We start from the raw sequence: 23,340 nt of genomic DNA, 5'->3' as shown, positions 1-23,340 counted from the left end.
GAAGAACAGCTTCTTACCTTCTCTGGCTTGGCTGCTGGCAGTGGTCACTCAGGGTTTTGAATCCCCTGCTCCTTGGGGGCCAGTGTACTCTTGGAATCAGGAGGAGGCTTTGCAGATGCACGCTGTAGCATCATACATCCCTCTCATGACTTCAGAGGGAGCAGGGATGGGAGATAATCGGCACCCCAGAAATGCTCTCCACTGGTGCATTAACTCTTGTGTAAATGCTTATCTCAGTGTGCTCAACCTCTGGAGATGGGGTGGGGGAGCCCACACAAACAGTGGTAGTCACCTCAAGACTAGCCTGTACTAGGGACTTGCTTAGTTTAGTTACAGGTTTTGTTATTTCTCTTCATGTGTTGTAAGCCTATTATTTGCACGTTTCCACATCCATGTCTTATTATGAGAGTGCCCATCCACTAAGCCATTCACTATTTGAGGCATAACCTTAAATTTCCATCTATGACTTCTCCTTCTGAAATGAAGTCCTGATCCTTCAGTCCCTGAAGCTGTGTGAGATTCTTGCCTTCCTCAGAGGCTTTTCCTGCACCCAGTTTGCACTCACCCATAAATATTGCTAGGCAAGGGTGTAATTTCACCTAATCACTGCATGTTCACCTTCTGGGGAAGTTCAGGGACTGCCCTGGCATGCAGTCTGCACATCAACACCAGGTCTAGTTGCTGCTTCCCTCACAATTCATTCTCAAATGGTGAAAGCAAGTGAGTCAGCTTCTAAATGTTTCCTACAGAGCTTAACCGAGTAACACTTGTGAGGAGAAAAGCTCCTGTTTGCCTCCACCTCGCTTTCAGCTGCAAAAGACCATCTGAAGAACAGTGACAGCCTTCTCCTTTATGATCTTTCTATCGCACCAACCCACTAGGAGTAGCTACATCTTCCATTTTGGTGCCAGTAGGTGGCATTGCTTACTCTCTTAAATGCCTGAAAGCTAAGCAAAACATTCGGCCTTGCCTTTAGAGGTACCCTGTTGGAAAGTCTTACAACCTTTCCCAACACTGCAACAGCATCCAAATTCAGTGTCTAAATTTAGGCTGGAAATTAGTCTGGTTTCTAACCACCAGAGGAATGAAATTGTGTGACCACTTCCCTGCTGGAATTAGAGGGGCAGAAAAACTAGGTAGTTTTATGCTGTAACATGATAAATTTGTGAACAGGGTGGCATGGTGTGGTTACCTGTGATATTAAAGAACTGCAGTCCATGACCTTGTCATTTCTACAGTGGTGTGCTAATGCAGTCTGCTCAATAGAGCTGGGACACTGGCAATTACAGCACCATCTTGCGCTGGGTTGCAACCATGGTTGCAGTCGTGTTGTGGTGTCACTCCATGGCACAAACTGCCAAAGATGTGGCTGTGCCATCTCTTTTCCCAATGGATAGCCATTTCCTGTCCTGGAAATAAGGCACATGGGACACCATCTCCCTATGATAAAAAGACTGGAGAGAGTTTTCAAGTGAATGTTGAAAGTTCCTGGGTTTGGCACTGCAAATACAACTTTGCTGAGAATCAGCACTCCAGGAAAGGCAACTTGGCAGGCTAGGGATGGCTACGGTGCCATCACAGGAGACAACTGTCTACAGGCTACTGGGAGAGGAGGGGCATATGAGGAGAAAGACAAGCAGCACAAAGGCAGTTGGAAGTCTAAGTGGTGAACCCCCCGCAATTTTGTCTGCCATCCAGGAAAAAATACAGACACATACATGACTCCAGGGAAAACCTTAGGGTCTCTTGACTCTTTGCGGGCAGGGAGTCTCCTGGAGGCCTCTCCCAGCACTCAGCACTACTGGATTAGACTTATGAGCAGAAGACCTATCCTTCATCCATTCATTAGGCAACTGTTGAAATGGACAGGATACATCAAGTGACGTGCCTAAGATCACCCTGGACATCTGTCTCTGAAGTAAGGGGCTAACCATCATGCCACTCATCCTTACTCAGGGAAGTGTAGGACCAAGCACAACCTTTTATCCAGCCTTCTCTGTGTCATCACAGCCCAGATCAATGGCACAAGGTGTTCCATTGCAATAGCTAATGTGGTATGCTTTGAGCTTGATGATGAGAGACTGTGTAATTCACCTGCTTCCTCTAAGGGGATGCTCTGGGCAGACGACACCCTGTACAAATAAGTTGAGCAGCTCTCTGAAGGAGAACTATATCCAAGTCAGCCCTGGACCACTGCTCAGCACGATCATGGAGCGTGGGAAAACTTTTATGAGCTGGCCAAAGCCCATTGTTTTGCCTTCCGTCAGGTCAGTCTGCTTCTTGCTGTCAGGATGATATACTGCACATGCCAGTGCTCTAGCTCCAGTACCCAGCATGACTCTGCCTTTCTTACCACACCAGGTAGACCACTATTTTCTCAGCTATGCATGGCATCTGACACAAATATGGGATGCATGTGAGGCATCATGCAAGCTGCCCATGGCAAAGGCAAACAGACCGCTCTTGCCTCTACAGTGATCTTCTCCTACCATGTGCTGTCCCTATCTTTAAATTAGGAAAGGCTTGTCCAAGTGCACGTCTGCTCTTTCAGGAGTTGAAATAGCACTACATGGTCTCACCTGTGCAGCTGGGAACCTTGGTCTACACCACTAAGATGCCACCCTGGGCCTTGGTGGGGTAGGAGTGGGGCTCATCTGGCACAGGAACCTGAGCCATATGGAAGACACCCCATCAGCAAGACCTCAGGACACAGACAGTGACTTTAGGCCCTTTCCCTCTTCACCCATACCTGAAAGGTCCTATGTTCTACCTCACACCTCAAACTGCTGACCAGAGCTGATGATTTTGGCCCCTGAACACCAGCTGTGCAGCAAGAACAAGGCCTGGAGAATACATTTCCTTATCAGATGACCGTTATTAAATACCTTCCAGTTTGTATCATAATATTCCTTTGTCCCAGACTGAAGACTCCTGAATGAAGAATATAATTAGCATCAGATGATGTTCACTGTGAATTAAAAGACTTTCGATTCCATTGTATATTAATTCTATGGAGCCTACTTAGATTACACTTTCATGGTTTATTTTTAAATTGCAGCAAAGCACTAGAGTCTATTCTTCTTGTAAAGTGACGTATGACAAGCTGTGGGACGTTCTCCTGGGTGCAGTCAGATTGTCTTCTCACATAGTGACTTTACCATTTTTGGTTGCATACTATTACAGAAAATTTAAGTGTGATTCAGGCTCCTAAACAGATGTAACCAGCATTATTTTAGACATTACTGGGGTGTCCAAACCCTCCACCCAGAATAGACAGATCTGGTATGGCACCTGTGGGCCCACAGGGTTCACAGGATAGTGACTGCAAGGTACAACTTTGGTAGCTGGCCCCTTTGTTATGCAATATAGATTGTTTGTTGCATATTCATGTGTCGATGGCAAAATAGTGTTGTTCCCTAACACTGGAAGAGTTACGGGGGAATTAGCGTCTTGGACTAATAGATCATTATCTCCTTATTCTATGGCATGCCCAGAGCATCTCAGCCAGAATGGACTTGGCTAAGAAGAGGATAAAGGAACAGAAAAGGCTTCTATGGTAGGAAATCATGGGTGATGTACAGCTTGTCCACTTTGACAATAAGAAATTACACATGCCTCTCTTTCACTTGTGCAATCAAGGAGCTGACAGCCAAGTAGAAGGCAGTCCGTGCTTCAGCAGAGTGATTTTTTTTTTTTTTTAATTTTTTTTTTAAAAGATGCCTCTGCTTTCTTTTGTTCTGCAGTTAGGAAATCCCACTCCTGCACCTGTGGCCATGATGGCCTTGGCTGCAAATTTCATAGGTCAGGCTGACCTGGATTGGCCTGTTCCTTCAAGTGAGAGAGCCATCCAGAGGCAGCAGCAGCCCAAAACACATGGTGACTTTTCCTCAGACCTGGCTGGGGCCCTGCTCTGCTGTTGGCAGCCCTTCCTCAACTGTGCTTTTTGTCTTGCAGGGTATACCATCACTGCCATGATATCCACTCATTGGTCCCAATTAGCCCTGAAGCAGCCTGCTTGGGTACATATTGTGGCACTACTGTGGTAGCCAAGAGCTGAGAGCGATTCAGCTGCTTGAGTGTGGGTGGCTGGTGAACGTGGAGGTCCTGGTCCTCACAGCGGGGCACTCGCTCCCAGGTGTGCTGCTTCTAGGAGTGTTCCAGGGTCTGTTACAACAGCCACGTTGGTTGTGTGGACTGTGGTATGGGAAGGAGGACAACAACAAAGGAATAAAGTATGATTCCTCATTTGCTCACACTGCACATACATGTGTGTCTCGACTTTGGAGAAAAAGGATCCTTCCTGAATAATACAAAAATAACTTCTTAAAAGAAAATGACACTGTGTTGTCTTTCCTGCTACTCAGGACAAGCAAAGCCTAGGATTTAGTACCAAAACAGACCACCTGTCCAGAAGCTTTTGGCAGATTTTGGATGCTGTCACTGACATGGGAGCAGCATGCTACTCTCTGGGAAAGGAGGGCCACGGTGGAAGAAAGGGCAATGCAAAGCCTCTGAAGGATGACAGTGCTGGAGAGGCATGTTGGCACTTCCCTCTAGTGTGGGCATCCAGAGGGAATGAGAAGGCATATAAGCAAGTGTGGACACATATTTAGCCAATGGTCACAAGAGCATTCCAGACACCTTTAGAAGGCCTTGAACAGAATAAACAAGAAGACAAAAAAAAGAAAGATGCCAATTAGAAGAACACAGGTGCTCATTCCACAATAAAGGGAACTTGGCACAAAGAACCTCAATTCGGCAGTTTATCTTGACCAATTAAACTGAGACAAGTTTCACATGTTTTAGTTAGTATAACCAATTATGTCTTATGTTTATGTGCGTGTACAGTGTTGATATAACCAATCTTTAAGTGTAAATAGGTGCGTGGACATGTGTGTGAATAATGTGTGTAACCAATAGTAAAATAGCTAAACGCATGTACAGATGTAACCAATGTATAAAAATTATGTCTGATGCTCTAGTAAAGGGTCTTCAACTATGATCATATTGATCTGTCGTTGAGTCCATGATTGTGCTCCCGCAAGCATCAGGGTCTTCATTTGTTTCTAAGTGTCTGTAGAGCCTGCAAAGCCGCATCAGGAGGGAAAGTATTTGCCCAGGATATATAGCTCTGTAGGACCTCTCTTGGAGCCTGAAAGCTAACAAACCACCCAGGAGCACAAGAGGGCGTAAAATGACAAATTGTTCTAACATCGCATGTGTCCTTGAAAGGCTGCATGACTATTGGATTAGCAGCCAACGGATATCTCTTCATTAATGAGGAGACAGAGTAATAAGCTGGTCAGAACATGCCATAGACAGAGTGGCCTCGTGTTTCCTTGCAGGTCTAGTCAATGAATCCCAGAGCTCTTTTCTTCTATTTATATCCCATTAGCAAGCACCGGCATTGACCTGAGGTGTGCCGGATGCTGCTAGTTGTTCTAGGCTGGAACTTGGAGGCGCCGCCTGAGACCAGGGTCCTGCTTTCTAGGACTTTCACGTCCCAGGCATATAGTGAAAGAGTTTTTCAACCTTCACGAGGTCTGGTGTTACTTGAGCACAAAACCAGCTACCAGACACCCAGCTTCTTACCAAACTGCTCCATGAGCAGGTTTGAACAGTGTTTCAGGGGTTTTCTCTTCCAGTTCAAGAACGAGTCCTTCCAAGGCCATACCAGTTATTGGTAAGGAGTTGCCATTACTGTGTTTGGCAAGGAGCTGTGTGCTTTTGGAGCAGCGCAAGAATGCACATTGAATATGCCTGTGATTGCTCTTCTCCTAGAAATACCAATTGGCCAAGATCCTCAGCTGTGTAGTGCTATGAACCTCAATGTGTCTCCTGCAGAATTTTGCAGATGAAAGACCCAAGGGAGGAAACTGAGGCACAGCAAAGTGTTTAGGCTCTTTTGATGGTTGTGGTCCATCCCAGAGTGGGAGAAACTGTTACAACATCTTTTGTCCATGACAAACATTAGCTGACCTTCATGTGCCAGGCTTTTGAGTGACCGATGTCTTTTGGATGAAGTTTGAAATTGGGATTTGCCTTATGCCTTCCTTTCTCTTTCCAGGGATCATGTCATATAGTCTTTTAGCACCTCTTTAGGACTGCATAGTTGTGTTTCAGACCTTGGAGGTCACAATTTCTTTAACAGCTCACCACAAAAAAGTATTGACTCATGGGCCACCTCTGTTGTGTCTGCAGACCTGAAATGCCCATGCCCAAGGCCTGCAGGGGATGCATCTGAGAAAAGATAGAAGACAAAATTACTCCAGATAGTTTTACAATCTCAATATTGAACATGATATCTGAAATGAAGGTAGGAATGGAGATTACTGGCTTTAGGACAGGGATTGCTTGCTTCAAGTATCTATAAGACTTTAACTGTGTTTTACCTGCAGTGTAATAAGCTGTCTATAGCCAATTTGCTGATGGCGTGAACTTAATGGCTGAAAGAGAGCTACAGGTTAAAGGTATTTATCATCCCCATTGGAATAATTTCTCCTGCAGCAAGTGACCTTTCCTGAGGCAAAAGCATATTAAGAAATATTTCTGAACTTCTTAGCTTGCATTTAATTTCAGTAAATAATGAAGAAAATTTAAAATAGCTCAAGACTAGCAATATGTTTCATAACTTGCGTAATACTGTCTTTTTCCTAACTGTACACTAGGGATGAATGGTAGGAGTTTATGTCCTATTGCATAATTAACCAATTCATGCTGTTCTTTCCTGATTTTTCACAACAGTTTGGATACTTCTGTAACACAATGATGGTCTTCTGTCTGGAGATTTTTGTTCCTTCTTTTGCATTTCACTGCTTGTGATACAGGTTTATGGGAATACCCCTACACCCCTTATCTTTAACTTTCTCTGTCTTGCTGGTAGCCCCCAAGAGGCTTCCTCTTTTACCTTTTGTATCTAATGAATTGTGCATTGGAGCTGCAAATTATTTTTCCCTTCTTCAGTATTTCCCCTGTCCTAACCTGACGTACCAGAAATGCCACTGGGTTCCTTGCCAAGGGCATGAAAAAACAGTAATGGATCTTCCAGAACTGTGTGTATTTTTAACTCTCATGTCTGAAGACGTAGCCTGGAACATATAGGAACTTTCATACTTTTCCTGCACAGTTCCCTCTGTAATGGCTTGTTGTCTGCTTTTGATACTGTCTGCTAATGCTGAGTTGTTCCAGAGTAATTAATGGATTTGGGTGCCCAGTTTAGAAATAAATGGGTGTCAAGTGTTCCTCTAAGAAACTTTGAAAGCTCTGGGCCACAGCATGAGATCTGTGCCTTGACATCCTTTTTCAGACAGCGTGCAGGGAGAGCACTCTCTGAGTTGGATCAGACCCTAAAGCTGTTTTATTTTCTTGTTCATCGAATGCTGTACGTCATCCAAGAAAAAGGACTGGAACTTTCCTCTGGCTGAATTAGCTGAACAGCTCTTGGAGCTTGTGTTTGACTTTCTGGGGGCTGAATTGTATTCTTGAGGGATAAGGAGCAAGGGAAGAATCTAGAAAGTGACTGCCAGAAGTTGCTGATAGGGACTTGAGTAGGTGGAGGGATAGCAACGGCGTCATCTTTGTCCCAGAGACTTGTTCCAGTTTACTCTCTTGGGGTTTACAGGGCTGAACATGTGAGTGGAAAGGGCTGCAATCCCAGCTGTTTGCCATGGCACTCTAGGGCTTGGAGGGGCTTAAAATGGTGAGTGCTGCCCCTTTACCAGGGGAGAGGGGGCAAAACATGCAAGACATGATACTTAGATTTTTTCTGCTTATTTCTCAGCAGACCTCACTGTATGCTGAGTCTTCAGTCAACCAGAGTTTTATAAATGTGATATGTTTCCAGTTAGGATGCACCTAAATGCTTCAGTGTGCTAACTCTGTGCTAGATCAGGGCATTTCTGTGTAAGGGCTTAATGCACCTTGAAGGCCCTGCTTGAAATCCATGACAAGGTTTCACAGGGAAGGTATCAGATAATCAAGTTAGTTTCTAGCGTAACACCCTCTTTCTTTTGTATTTTCATGTGCGGAGACAGATACAAACACTTGATACAACCAAAATGCACAAACCCATGTAATGAATGAGAAGTCTCACAAGGTGGTGAGGACATGCCAGAGCTATATTCAAGGAGTAGTTTTACAGTGGAGTGTTTTCAGTCCTCAGCCTTGTATCAAATACCTGTCCCCAAACCTGCATCAGCCCCCAGATTCACCACGGAGAGATGGTGTTTGCAGGTTGTAGATAAGCATCTGCTGTGGATGTGGAGTTGCATTTAGCAATCACTTGGCTGGGCTGGTTGCAAGGCAAGCTCAGTTCATGCAATTTCAGCTGTGTACTCCTTTCAGAGCACTGTGTCAGACAGGAAAGGCCTCTTAACTTTTAAAAAGGTCATGGCTGGACTCCCAGGGGACTTAAATTGCCCTTCTCTATCCTTGGGGAAGAGGTTAATTTTCCAGTGGGTGTGGGGGTAGGGAGAGAAAGGATGGTGTAAGGTCTTGGAACAAAACATCAGGCTGGGGTTTAAGCAAGTTTGAGGCTAGAGGGGAATAGGCCTGATTATCTTCTTGGGTTGTTAGGCAGTGATTTATTGAGATGGTTTACCCAAGTGCAAGGACCCTTAAGCTCAAGTTTGATTTCAGTAGGTTGAAAGAGAAAGCCATGTTCTCAAGTGAGAACAAGGCACAAAAGTGATCAATACAAGAAAAAGATTTAGAAAAGGGGTGTATTCATGCAATACAGACCTGTATAAGGACAGCTGAAAGAAGGGGCTTGTCACGTGAGACCTTATCAATAGAAGAGCACTAGCAGCATCTATTTAGCTCTCCAGTTTGGCAGTTTGTTTAGTACATTGGGTAGCCATGTGAAAATGAATAGCCACCCCAAAAAAAGAGGACTGGTCAGAAAAAGAAATTAATAACTCAATTTACAATTTATGCACGTTTATTCTCAGCAAGATTTTTAATTTTAGTAGGAAATAAATTTTTCATGAAAACACAGTCTCCTGGTTTGACCACATATCCTGAATGTTTGAAGAGGCCAGAAGTCTTTCCAGATTGTGCACACAAAATGAGTGAACTGATCCTACTTGAATACATGTTGGGTAGATGGGAGGCCTCCTTTGTGCTATCCAGAGGTTGCAAGAATCATTCAGTTTAGAAAGTAGCAAACTTCTGCATGAATCTTCTGTATTTTTGCAGAGTTTGTGGGGCCCTGGAGTTACCAGAACTTCAGAATCTCTTTTCATGACTCTTTGCACAAGGGTTCGTGTATACACCTTGGTACTTTGAATTTTGGGTTGGATGTTACAGGAGTAGTACAAGCAACACAGACCAATGGATGGACCCAGCTACAGCACTGTTTGGGCAGCCCAAAATTTTGCCTCGTGAACAGGTGCTTAGGGGAAAGCTTGCAGATACACCAGTCCACATGACTAACGCTAGTTAGCTGGCTGACACAAAGAAATATGTGCATCCAGGCACTGCGTACCGGTTTCATCAGCTGTTATACACTTCACATGTTCCTGGAGGCCATGCCTTCCTAGGGTTTTGTCCATGTAAATTTCACATGCGGGTTTGGGATACAAGAGTCCTCTTGCTCCAAACTGTTTCCTTTCTCTAGTGCCTGGGGCGACCCCACCTATAGAGGTTTTGGAAACTTAGCTTTTGCAATGCATGCTGTGATCATCGGATGACAGGTGGTAAGGTAATATAGCATTGCTGTAAGTCTCTCTCACTGCTTATGCCAGCATCCAACCATGGCAAAAAGTCTGGAAAAGGGAATTTCTCACTGAGCATTAGAGGGCATGGCAGAAGGAGTAACTATGCAGAGGTACACACACTGACATATTTCAGCAGGTCCCTGGTAGGAAACTGATACTTCCCCCTGCTTAAGTCAATCAATGCTCCCAGCCCTGTGCTTCAATAGGACCAAAATCTACCAACAGGTTGGGCTGGGAGGAAAGAGACGGTTCCTTTGCAAATCCTATTGGGATAAGCACTAATTCTCCTCTTTGAGGCAGTGCCAGATTTTGTTTCCACATGCGTAAACCCTTCTGTGCAGAAGGAGGGTCACCTGGCCAGGAAAAATGCCATCTAGTAAAAGGTCTTTTTTCACTATAAGGAAGCCCTAGACTTCACTGCCAGCTATTGCAAAGTTACTATTAGCTGACGAAAGCTGATTTACTGTATCCAGTGTGTTATTCCAGAAGAAAACACCTTTCCAGATAGAGCAAATCTAACAATTATACAGATGCCAAATTATGAAAAATCATTTATATTTTTCATGTGCTTGTATTTTCAGATTCAGTTTCCAGTTTTTTATATTTTTGCTGGAAATTACTTTGAGGGGATAGAAATGTTTCATTTTCAACAAAAAATATAATTTAAAAATGCTATTTTTTTTATTCAGAAAAATGAAAATTGGAAAGGGAAAGGAAATTGGAAGCTCAGAGGCAGAAATCTAAAATGTCCGGGTAAATTTAATATTAAATATATCATATACATACAGACCTGCTCTTGCCTCAGTCTGTAGGAAAGTGGACAACTGACCACTTCTTTTCCTAATGCACTGCAAGGCAGACTAGAAGGGCTGGTCCTACAGGATTCATTCGGGGCATGAATTGCACACCTATATGCATAGATCTGTATGCTGAGACCTGCCAGTGTGGGCAAGTCCAAAAGCAACAGCCCTGATGTGTCCTGTCTGCAGCAAGTCCCAGATATCTGGGAGTATGTCTGATTAATGATGCTTGTGATACTGAGTTACTCTGCACAAGCACAAGTCATCCCAAGAGATCTCAAAAACACAGACCAAGAAGTATGGCAGTGGGTTACCATTAAGAGTGGTATTTTTCTGCCAGTATCAGGGAAGCTGGCATGTTTGTAGTACACTTGTCTGGCTAGTACTGTTCCAGCAAAAGGAAAGGAGATATATGTCTTGCCCTGCCAGCTGGACCGAGTTTATAGGCACTTAGCACCTCTGAGACTGCCACTTGCACAGGGCACAGAGCAGCTGAACTTGTCTTTGTGGATTTATGTGGGATATTTGAATGGAAAGTAGTTGGATGCAGGAGGAAATTCAGTGAAACAAACAAACTTACAGCTGAAATACCTGTCTGAGGCCAAACACAACTACACAACTACATATTAAAACCATCCATGATCAACAACTACTTATTAAATAAAAAAAAATGTTCAATATTCAAATTTGATTTCAAGAGCTAGGTGGTCATTTCCTTTTCTACTTTTTCAAAAACAAATTTGAAAGGATGTTCCAAACCAGAAAGTTTTAAAAAGCAGTGTTCTGCTTTAAAAAGTGTCAAAACAAAAGTTTGGGTGGCATTATTTTTTTATCTTGAGCAATTTAGTTAATTCATCACAAAACTGCAAAATACTGTGATTGAGTCATAATGTAAGTTTGCAAAGCCAAGAACTATTTATGCTGAAAATACTTTGCTGAACTCTACTTCTGCCTCGAAAGAGAAGCCTGCAGCTGTTTCATCATGAATTATCCATGGAGCACTGACTCCTTCCTTTACCATGCCTAATCAGCCCCAAATTTGCTGTAATCCGTTAGTTTTGTTTGCTCTGTTGTCTGTCTCTGCTTTATCTGGGAAGGAATAAAGGTGACAGCCCAGAACCAAACAGGGCAGCGATTGTCCTCTTCAATGGCTTGCAAAGCAACTCACAGGGTGGGTGTCCCCTCTAATCGGTGTCCTGTAATGTCCCTAAAACACAAGGAAATAAAATTTTTAGATCTCCCTTGTGAAAGCAAAACTCTTACATAGGAACCATTTTTCCAAATACACAGACCAAAACAACAACAACAAACCCCTGCTTGGCTGTGATGGCAAACCACAACATCCAGATAAGAACCATTGCAGAAGTCAGATGGTGGCTTTCCTCTAGTTTGCTGGCAAACATAAATAAATGATAAAAGAATTATTCAGTAATTCTGATTGGAGATTAACAAGCAAGAGAAAACCAGGGGCAGCCTGTGAACTGTCCACTAATCCTAAAAGGAGTTGAAACTCTCAGGAATGAGGGCAGGTCTCATGGAAGCAGGTAGTAACTCCTCTTCCAGTCCTGCAATTACTTACGACTCGCAGCTTGCATTAGGGAAGAGTAAATGTTTAGCCTTCATGGCCACAGAGAAAAGTTTGATGACGAGAATGTTAAACCTTAAAGACCACAAAGCAAATAAAAAATACCCCAGCATTTGTCTTTTGAAACAAAACAAAGAAAGCCTAGCAGTTTTTAAGCTAGACTGAGTAGTGTTCGTTCTTTCTGCTGCGTGTATTTTCTACAGCTTCTTCTCAGGCCTGTTAGTTCAACCCTATACCTCAGCCACAACATTTGTAGAAAACCACAGGGTTAAAACCTATGTATGCAACTGGATGCACCCCTGCTTCTCCCTGTGGTGGAAGAGGTATGCATGGGCTCTGTTCATGCACCACCCACTTCACCTGTGGGGAAGGGTAGTGTCATCCCATTCCCAGCATCTCCTCACATTTTCTGCAGTGGCCCTTATGATGAGTTAAGGTGGCATTTCTAAGATCTGAATTCAAGAACATGTCTAGGTCAGGACAGCTGCCGAAGAGAGTCCTTCATTTTGGCCTCCAGGGTGCCTAAGCATCATGGAGCCAAGCATCTCCAGAAGTAGCCCATGACTGGTAAATGCAGATGTCCTCAGAAAAAGCCATCTCTGCTAGGAGCAGTCTGAGCACACAGAAGAGATAGAAACTGCCTTTTGCATAACAACCTGTCCTACAGCTGCTAGACGGGAAAGTGCTTTTTGGTTCTGGGCTGGAGGCGAGCTGAGGCATCCAGCAGGAGCTGAGTGGCAAGGCTGAGTGCCAAGAAGACTGCAGCCCTTTGGTGGTCTCAGGATATTTTGTGCAAAACAAAAATTTGTAAGGTTTACATCAAAATGGCCTCAGGAAAGCCTTGGTGCTTGGAGGAAAATGTAAAGCAGCAGTGAAGAGTTAATAATTTCTTTTCACTGCAGAGGAAAAGCCTAGCTCCAGCAACAAAGGCCTTGGTGCAGCATGGACGTGCTGTCGGAGGTGGCACCTGGCCAGTGGTGTTCTCCCCTGCCCAGCAAAAGCTCAGCCCGTCCTGCAGTCCAGGGGGCTGGTGGGCTGCTGGGGTGGGGGGTCTGCTGCCACCAGCAAAGCAGACACATTCCTGGGACCTTCCCACTCATCACTGGGAGTTGTCACTGCATCTGCATCCCCATCTCGGCTGTGTGAGCCCACAGCGCTGTATGCACTGGGAACTTCTCCGGCTGATTTTATTTTCCCAAGGTTTTTAGGTCAAAAAAACTTTTTGTCTTAGGTCAAAAAAGCTTTTTTTATGTTCCTACATGCAAAGGCCTGGAAGCCTTAGTTCTTACTCCAATATAAAATAATACCTAAGGATGTGAATGACTTTAAACATCATGACCCTAGAAAATTTGAGGAAGAAGTTCACTCAACAACAAAAGAACTAATATTCCTTAAAAAAAAGCTGCATTCCCATGGCATTGGACCGACTGAAAATCAAATTCACATGTCTCTAGTTATTTAACAGGAATTCTTAAAATTCCCGCAGGATAAGTAATTTGAAACAACCCACAGAGTTATTTTGCCTGTTTCCTGGGGCAAATTTATGTCACAGTTTGGTTAGTTACAGTGTTATCAGCTGCCACAGAAAAACAGGCTATGCTAATACGACCATTACCTACTTCATGCTTGGAGTCTGATTCTCTGAGATTTCTAAGCCTTTTAGTGATCCCTTGAATGGCCTCTTTATAACCTTAAACACAGGGACATTACTGAGGTAGCTGCCTTAGGAAGGTTTATAAGAATAGCCATTTTTGTTTGGCATCCTATCAGCTACAGAACTGCAGATTTCTGTATGGGCACACGACTACTTTTTGACCACGAGATGTGAAAACAAAAATTTCCCAGTGGACTTCAAGAACCTGCTGGAAGATGTGAATGTGGGGGAGGTGAATGCACTGGTGGGGCCTGATATCATTGGCACCCAGAGGAGGCAGAGGCAGCAAATATTTTTCCCGCTTTTCATTATTTATTCTGGTTTTGTAGCCCTTAGGAAGGCCAGCGGGTGGGGAGCCTGGCCTGCCATAGGCAGTCAGGACTCTGGGTCTCCCTGCTCCTGACTTTGTACACAGCCTTGGGGCACACCATTTCAATCTTTGGTGCCTAAGCTTCCTACTCTCTCTGTAAAGTGCTTACACATAGCCTTAGGAGCTGTAGAGGAGAAGAGCTGCTGCCAGTGGTTCCCTCTCGAGCAGCAACTGGGTCTCACTGGTGTCTGCTATGGCCCCACAGAAGCACAGGGGCACAGCAGGAATGAGTCAGGAGGACGATGGTGTCAGAGACCATCAAACCAGCCAAATTTCCATCTGCTCTGTGTGCTCTCTGGCTGGTGGAGAGGACATTGATGTAGACTAGATGTATTTTCTGCTTCCGAGGCCGCCCTTGACACCCAGAGCTGGTGCTCCTGAACTCCAGCGGGAGCTGGAACATGCCTCTTCTCTGGTGCACTGTGTGGCAATGCCTCCAGTGACAGGCACATGCCTTTCACATTAGCAGTGCCAGACTGAGCACTTGGGGTCTTTGAAAACAGAAAAAAGCTTCCCCAGATTTGTGGCTGTCAGGAGCAGACAACATTGATGGAATCATTTGGTGCCCTGAAGGACAAGTTGATGTACTTCCCTCCTAGGCGGTCTCTGAATGAAGGGTCCCCAGGGAAAATGTCATTTTCCAACTTGGAGAATGCTGTCTATGGGATCTGAAGCCCTCCATGACCAAGGAATCAGGTCTGCCATTTTTCAGGCTCCTTCCATAGTTTGCATGGTGATTGGGGTCAACTGACGAATGGTAGGATCTTGTTGCTGCAGCCCCTACCCTCCCTCTCCCCTTCTCCTCTTGTTTATATCACTGTTGCCTTGTCTTAATTTTGGCAGGAATATATCTGGGACAGGGATCACAAGTATACATATTCCTAAAAGTGCTAGCATACTTGTCAAGATAGTGAAGTAATGCAACGAAAGAAGTGGGTGGAAGTAAATGCTATTTGTTGGTTATTTACATGTGGCAAATAGAATAGACCAGACAAGGAAATTTTACTGTGCATATGCAAACTTGGCCTGTTTCCTGCTCATAGTTTGAAGGCAGATCAGTAACTGAGTTCAAGCTTTGCTCGAAATCTTTTAAATCTTGTGAGATCTAAAAATTGATGAACATAGAAGTTAGGAGCACAAAATTACTGCAGGATCCCTATTGTTCCTGGAGGCACTGCACGAGTGTGCTTTGACCGCAGGCAGGCTGAACTGTTCTTTGGGAGCACACCCCTCCCTCCATGAGCACTTGGGTTGGATGTCCACAGCAGGAGTGTTGGGGCCAGGAGGGAGTTTTTACTTACCAGTTGCGAAATCCCAGAGCAGCAATGCTAACTCAGCCTAAACTCTAAACGAAAATTAAAACAAACCCCCTTTGGGATGAGACTGAAATGTCAGCCCAAGGAGGAATGTGTTCTCAATAACTTGTGAGCAACCAAAGGAGATACAAGTTGGAATCCAGCCTCGGCTGCACCACACACCATCTGTCAGCCTTGCAGAGAAAAATAAAGGAAAAGCAGAAAGAGTGCGATTATCCCCTCCCTTGCTGGAGAGCCCAGAGAAGTGGCTTCTCTTCCCTGATACATTTTTTGAGATGGAAATGACACATTCATTTTCCCACACTGGTGACGCCATGCATTGCTCTCTCATCCTACTCGCTCTCCCCTCAGCAAGGAGGGATGCAGACTGCCAGGCTGGGACCTCAATTAGAAGACTCTGTTCCCATGGTTAGAGGCGAGTTCAGCAAGCTGCAGGAGAAGAACAAGAGAGAGCAGGGGACGCTGAAGTCTCCCTACCAGGCACCCTGCTGGCAAGGTGCAGGGGCTTGCTGCTGCCCCTATGGGTGCCCAAGCACTGCTGGGACTGAGCTCTTCTCTCTCCTTCTCCCCCCTGCCCTTGCACATTTTCGTAACCTTGCGAAAAGTTTCAGACAACGTCATCTTTAACCTACTGCAGCCAGGGCTTGGCAGCCATGTGAGGGACAGTGAGGGGGACCATACTTGATCAGCATACCAGTCCCATGTCCAATGAGTGGGGAGCTGGACTACACTCCCCTACCCGCCACTCCAAAAGGGGTGCAGGAATGCCTCTCCCTTGGCATTGCATTTTGAAAGATGTGTCTGGCGAGACAGCTAGCTGACTTTGGCAGGCACTACTGGCAGTGTGATAATTAATTAAAGCACAGTTGAGAAAATTGTAGTGCGGGTTTACTCCACAGCCAGATCTGCAGCTTATTAGCAGAGCAGGGCATCGTGTTCTAGCCTGTATCTCTTTATGTGAAGGAGTAGGCAGCTTGCATTTTGCACTGAAAATAAGAGAGCGGGATAAAGAGGCATGAATCCTTGAGGTAATCAGTGAGAGAGGACCTTGTCTGCAAGATAAGGCAACCTGGGAGAAGAACAGCAAGTCATACATACCACAGGAATAGAAAGGAAAAGCAAGGCAAGACAGCTAAAGGTTATTTTACACAAGGAGGATCCCCTCCTGTTGCCTGTGTGGCACTGAAGACTGAAGGAGTCTCTCTGCAAAACAGAAAAGTGAGCAGGAGGAACAGGTGCCCTGTCTATTGCAGTCAGAGCTGCCACTGCTGCACAGCTTCCCATGTTTCTGGGCCTTCAGCCGAGCTCTTCGAGGTACCAACAACAGTGAAGTTGCACGGATTGTGTTCCCAAACAGACATCCAGTTCGTTCCTGCTGTCACCTTTCCCACTGCTGCACATTTAGGGAGATTCAAGATAACCATGACGTGCAGATTTTCCTGCAACCATTGTTCTCACCTGCCTGCATGCCTGCCTGTCACTGGGCTGCCCCCACCCCTACTAACAGGTACCTACGCCCCATGCTCACTGCCAGTGTGGAAAGGCAGGCAACACTGTGCCACATAAAGGGCTTTGTAGATCAGTGTTGGTGGGACAGTCTTGCCACAAGTCACTCTCAAGCCCTCGGATGGCTTGATGCCATGTTGCTCCTTACTCAGAGTGTACCAAAGAGGCTCAGCCCAGGACAAGAGGACACCCACTGCATGTAAAGCTGCTGCTGTAGCCCAATTAGTCATTATGGACACAGGCAGGGAAGGGTAATTTTTTTATCCCCAAACTGGGGATTCATTAAAAATTCTGAGTTTTCACAAAAAAAAGATTTTAAAAAATACTTCATTGATATCTTTGAACAAACTTAAAGTAGGAGAAAAGGATTCCTTTTTTGTTTGTTTGTTTGAACTTACTAGCACAGAAATCACATCAAAGCTCACTCTGACTTTTTGGATTTAATTTCACTTTTTCTCTTTGGGGGGGGGGGGGGGATTTAAATATTTATAGGGAGGAAAAAGACTTCTTACTTACTTGCATTCCTGGTCAGAAGGAGAGCAGAACACAGTTTTTGCTTGTTTCTAAGCAGATGCTTTTGTTGGAAGACCTCTCAGACTGGAAGAACCTCTCATCCTCAGCTATCAAATCTTTCATATGAATAGAATTAAAGGAGCACAGGAATTTTCAAAGTTAGTCTGTGTCGTCCCGTCCCGTCCCGTCCGTCCCCCCCTTCCCCTCCTCCCCTTTCACCCTGTGTTTCAAGCTCTCTTTTGGAGCATTGCTGTGGAAATGAAATTTTGGGGTTGATTCTTCTCTTGCTTTCTGTTGTGTGAAGCCAGTGAATTTGCTTGGGGTTTAGCACAGCCGCACCACACAAACCAACGCTGCCCACATTCTGTTGGAGACACTTGTGTGCTTGTTTTAACCTTCCACATGGTCTGTGGGTGCAAGTACCAGCCTAGTTACGCAACTCCTGTCTCCATTCCTCCAGACTTCCCCCCCTCCTTCTTGTTAGAAACAATTTATTTTAGGTCTCAATCTATTACCTTCCACCCGCTTTAGAATCCCCGAGTACTATAAATCAGGTTCTTTTTTACAGATGGAGCTTTGCTTTCCCCTACAGGTTTATATATTTTACAGAGGAAGCAAAACTCAAATCCAGATAGTGATTGCACTGAAGCCCACTGAGCTGATGCCATGAAGCTCCTTCTCCATCCAGTCATGACTATCTGCAAGGGAAAGAAAGTTTGTAAATGTTGGAAAATGTGCTTTGTCAGACTGGTGCAATTGCACATTGTTTAGCGTTCAGGGACACAGTCCGCCTTCATGAAGTCCCATCTATTTCATATTATTTTGCAGCTGGGTTTACAACAATCTTAGGCAACTTGTTCAAGATCTGAGAAACCAGAATTAATCCCCACCCCCCTCATCTTTCATCACTTGAAAGTTTCCTTTTAGTGTTCTTTTTATTTTAATTTTCCTCCTTTGTTTTAGGTGGAGACATTGCATAACTCTTTCAGATTATGTCTTAAAATGAGGCATGGGCATGAGAAGGAACAAAAAATTATGCAAATGAGCATTTTCAGTGTAACGAATTAGATTTTATTCTGACTAGTTTGTAAATCTGCTGGCTGCCCTTGCTATTGATGGGTTTCATGATCTGTATTGGGAATGAACTGGAAGTCTGATTACAGTCTGTGGATTAGCAGAGGTTAGTGGGGGCCACTGCTCTTGTCTACCTGCTTAATCTGATCCTGTCAGCAGTTAAAACTACACTAGTTGTCTTCCCACAGTCATATTGTAATGTAAGTTTTTGCTACAGTAGCCGTGGATTCTTCATGCTCTCTTTTGCTCTGACTGGGTTGGTAGCACCACCTGTGATTAAGGTGGCCTGAGAGTCTCCCATTACAGCAGCTTGCTTTAAATTGCTCTGTTTGCTGATGTTGCCTGCAGGGACTGGAATTTTCTGGGAGGATGTCTGAACCTAGATAGAGTCAGGCTGATTTCTAGGGCGAAAATTACACTACAGAGTTTCAACTAAATTAGATCAAGAGAAAATGTATTGTTTGGTCCACACTTGGGAAAATTCTTGCCATTGTTTTGATGAGAGGGTATCAAACACCGGTCAGAGGATATGCTCGATACTTAGCAAGCTGCAGTGCAAACCATATTTTTCTCTGCTCACACCACCACCATCCTCCAGTGAGGAAGGCTGGTCTCTCTCCTTACCCCCAGCCTCTTCACTTCCTGTCCTGTGCCTTTGACTCCCACCTTCTCCCACTGCCTCACCCACTGTTTTAGACCCCTCCCTGACCCTGCTGCCCCAGTTGTCTCAGTTGGAAAGAAAGTCTTAGCATGATCAGTTTGTACCCTCATTGAATTCCTCTAATGCCTTTTGGATATAAATAGGAGTTGGTGGCGGAGGAACTTTAAGTTGTGTCCTGGGGGAGATGTATTCTCACTCACAGATCTTACCAGTCTTCTAACGGAATCTAATATTGCAAAGGTGACCCAGTTCTGCTAGACTTGAGCAACCTCTTATTGAATAGCCCTGCTAGTATGAACCAGGTGTATTTTAGTCTCCTAAGGTGCCTGGTCTGAGAAGAATCAGTTACCCTCAAAGTGAATACCATTTGCTTCACATTGCAAAACCTGGGGAGTCCTCATTCCCTGTAGTGTCATGAGCTTCTTTATGAAGCTGGGCCTTTGACAACACGCTGCACAGTGAAATGAAAACTGGTCTTGTTATTGATTTAGTATTTCTCTACTACATGTCCTTACATAACTGATGTTTCACCCAGCTGCTTGCAAACCATATTGCTGAGAGGAGGGCAGAGAGAGTTGAAAAGCTCAAGGAGGCAACTTTGCGTTTCTCCAGAGTACCGATGCAATCTCCAGTAAATTAATTTAGGCTCCAAACTTGTGTCCCCTTGAGTGCTGGCAAAACAAGGTTTCAGTAAAGGTTTATCAAGGGAACAGCAGAAAGCTCCTTGCAGGCACTGAACTGAAAATGCAGTTAGCAATTGGCTCCTGGTGCAAAAGCATGGGTGAGAAGGAAGATCTTATCTGAGGCGCGGCGGAGCTCGGTCGCCAAAGGCAGGGAGGACCGAGGGGCGAGCAGCGGGGCCGCATCCTGGCTGTGCGGGCAGGGCCGGCGAGGCACAGGGCGGCGGGGAAGAGGGCTGCGCTGGGGCAGATGCGGGTGGGCAGAGGGAGCCAGGCCCGAGGACTTGGAGCCGAGGGGTCTGTGCACACCGGAGCAGGCTGCCTGAGCTCCTCGGTCTCGGCCGTGCCGTGCCGTGCCGTGCCAAGCCCGGGGCCGGACCGTCCCGGGGCAAAGGGGGGTCCGCCCCGCCCCGCGGGAGCGGCTCTGCCCCCAGCCCGCCCGCCCTCGGGCAGCGCCGGCCCCGCCCCGCGGCGCGCGCCCAATGGGTGTGGTGCTCATTTGCATATTTGCATACTGGGGGGGACATAAGGGCCCGGGGCGGGAGTGGCGGTGGCAGAGGTTTGCGTCGGTGCGCTTCGCTGCCGTTCACAGAGTGATTCATTGCCATCGCATTACTTTTGCGCTACGGTTGTGTTTTGGCGGTTTTTTTGGGTTTGGTTTTTTTTTTTTTTTTTTTTTTTTTTTTTCTCTTTACTAACCCCAAAACTTCACCCACCCCCCCGAAACTTTTCTGCCGCGGCAGAGCGCAGGGAGAGAGGAGGCGAGATGGGGAGGAAGGCGTTCCTGGCCGCCGTCTGCCTCTGCCTGCGCTGGGTGGCTGCTCTCGGCGCGGCCCCGGCAGCCGCCGGCGGTAAGTCCCCGGGGGGGCGGTGCGGGGGGCGGGTAGCCCGGAGGGAGCACGGGGCGGGGGGTGCCGGGGAGGTGCCGGGCATGCCTGTTGGATTTGGGGAGGGGGGAGATGGGGGCGGTGTGTTGGGGAAATGCTGCCGGCATGGCGGGAAGGGGGAGTTTGCAAGCCAGATTTGCAAGGGCTCTCCGGGGTGCCGGGGATGCTGCGGGACCTGGGTGGGGTGGGGTGGCCTCGGAAGGCGCTGGAGAGCGATGCCGGCGGGACCCACGTCCAGTTAGGACAGACCCGGAGCTAGCTCCCTGCCCGGAGCGTGGGCACAACCTGCCGGGCTGATGGCACGGCCTGTTAAGGTTCGGGATCTGTTTTTTCCCCAGGAGCAAGGTGGCTTCCAGGAGTCCCTTGCTGGAGCCGGATCGGCACAGAGGTAGCACCACGGTTGGGTCCCTCGGCTCCAGAGGGCCAGAGCCCTCTGTTTTGCACGGGACTCGCCCATCCCATGGGAGCCCTGCATCCCAGCTTCCTACGGTTCTTGGTCTGAATTGTCTAGGACAAGGCTGAGCTTCATCAGTGTCATGATAACGTGCTTGGTTTGTAGTTAATGTCTTTAGTGCAGCAGAATCCCTTAGGGAAAAAGTGAACAGAGGGATATACTCTCATATATCTTTATTTAAGTTGTACCTGCATTTGTGCATAGGCACCCTCCAGGCTAGAGGAAGTGAAACATGGGCAAATGTAGCGTGCTGGATGTTCACTAACGCTCTCTTGGTTAATTGCAACAGGATCGCAGCTTTAATGAGCAAAGAGACTAGCTTTAGGAGACCACTATTCCTCAAACTTAAGTTAGCAGTGCCCTGTCACAGTCTTAATTTCTTCATTAATCTTCCACATATAATGCCTACCTTTAAGAGGCCACAGCCTTAGAAGAAAATGTGGCTGTAGCTCTTAGAGCTTCTGTGTGATACTGAAATGGAATATGGAAACAGCTGCTTTTTTCACCAAGGACGCCTTTGTTATTTCCTTTGTGCACAAGGAAGCTGAAGGGAAGTATTCAAAAGTAAGAGGATAGGGTGCTAGGGTACAGCCAAAGGAATGTATTCTCACTTTGAATCCAGTCTTGTACCATCAGAGGCAACCAAAAGCAGTTTTCATCACAGTATCCAAGTTTCATACAGTAAAATAACTTATCTTCCCAGAGCTAACCTTCATCCCTGTAGGAATTGATTTGCCACAGACTTACTAATGATTACATTATTTCTCCTTAGGAACAGGTTATATGAAAACGGGTTGTGTGATCATCTTAAAGGTGTACAAGCCTTCAGTGCCACACTATTTCTTGCACACCATGGTAAAAAGATGTTTTGAAACCATGGAAAATACATGATCCAGCCCTCCAGGAATCCAGACTATTTAATAAGCAACCTAGAAAAAGATATTCGAGGTGAAGATAACATTGGTGTTCCAGGAAAAGATAAAAACATTACTAGGAAGACATTCTGGCCTCTATTTTTACCAGTGTAAATCCAGAGTTGGGGGTTATAGCAGAATCATGCTGTTGTGTGATGCGAGCTGCTGGCTTTTGCTGTGGCTGTGTTTGGGATGGACCTACCAGGGCAGCTGTGGCATGGCCTTTCCAGAAACAATGTATTTCTGAGAAGGCATAGTGGTGAGGCTGTCAGGCATCAAAAGAGTGCTGGAGAATAGCATGAGCGCTGGCATTCCTAAAAGTCTGCTGGAATCTCTTCTCTGCAGGAACTACTTGCATGGTATGGCTTTCTCATGCATCCTTTCTTCCATATTACTGCAGGGTCTGACAGTGATTGCATTTTATTGTCTTGGGCTAACTCCAGATATCCTGGAGGGACTGATGGATGGCAAGAGCTCTGCTGGATTGAGTTACAAGCCTCCCAGCTGCAGCTGAGTAAGGATCTGTTTGACAGGGAGTGCCTTGGAGAGGGGCGAGCATCCACATGCACAGTGTGAGAACAGCAGTTTGCCCTTGTTTTGCCAGCTGCAGGACTTGAGCTGGGAGGTCCCTGCTCAGCATCTAAACTTGGGCACAGTTGCTTTTCAGAGGTGTTGCTGTTTCCATTGACCCTGCATGGGAAGTAAAGAAGGTACTCTCAGGGCTCTGCCATTAAGGAAGACCTAAATAACTTGTCAATTCTTTACAGCAAAGTTAAATAACCTGACTTGTGGCGTAGGTTTCATGGGATTGCAACACACAGTAGTCTGTTTTCAGTTTATAATGTAGATCAAATTGAACAATAACAATTTCTGTGATACAGTCCCTTAATTACAGCTGACCCTGAGTTTGCTTCAGAAATCATTTAGGAATTCAGTATGACTAATTGATGGATGATCCTAATGCTGGTTATCAGCTGAGGGAGGAGTTACTCCAGTTAACTCCAGCTGGTTATGTAAATGTTTGATGTTATGTGCAGATGTTTGCTGCTGTGTGTGTGTATGTCTGTGTGGGCTTGAGTTTACACAGTCTAGCAATGTAATTTCTAATGATCTTTGCACCTAGCTAATAGTATTTCCATGTCAGTGTCCATAACGCTAGGAAATTGTTGTTTATCAGATTCCCTTTTTAAAAGCATAGTTCAGGTGCAGT

The 23,340-nt window shown here is 45.7% G+C and overlaps 1 protein-coding gene across 2 annotated transcripts in view; it reads left to right on the top strand.

Annotated features, from left to right (window-relative positions):
- LPL (lipoprotein lipase) overlaps positions 1 to 23,340 on the top strand; it is a 64,673-nt gene that overhangs the window by 26,454 nt on the left and 14,879 nt on the right. Inside the window, exon 1 of one of the 2 annotated variants that reach the window (XM_049795278.1) lies at positions 20,581 to 20,726. The exons of the other annotated variant lie outside the window; for it this stretch is intronic. Within the exon in view, the coding sequence (XP_049651235.1) occupies positions 20,642 to 20,726 (85 nt within the window). The 5' untranslated portion in view covers positions 20,581 to 20,641. Of the gene's footprint in view, positions 1 to 20,580; positions 20,727 to 23,340 lie in introns of those variants that run through there. 2 annotated transcript variants of the gene reach the window in all.

This window comes from Accipiter gentilis, chromosome Z (genome assembly GCF_929443795.1).
Source record: "Accipiter gentilis chromosome Z, bAccGen1.1, whole genome shotgun sequence".
Lineage (NCBI taxonomy): Eukaryota > Metazoa > Chordata > Aves > Accipitriformes > Accipitridae > Astur > Astur gentilis.
Note: the sequence above shows the minus strand (reverse complement) of the source record. Positions and strands in the feature narration are given on the sequence as shown.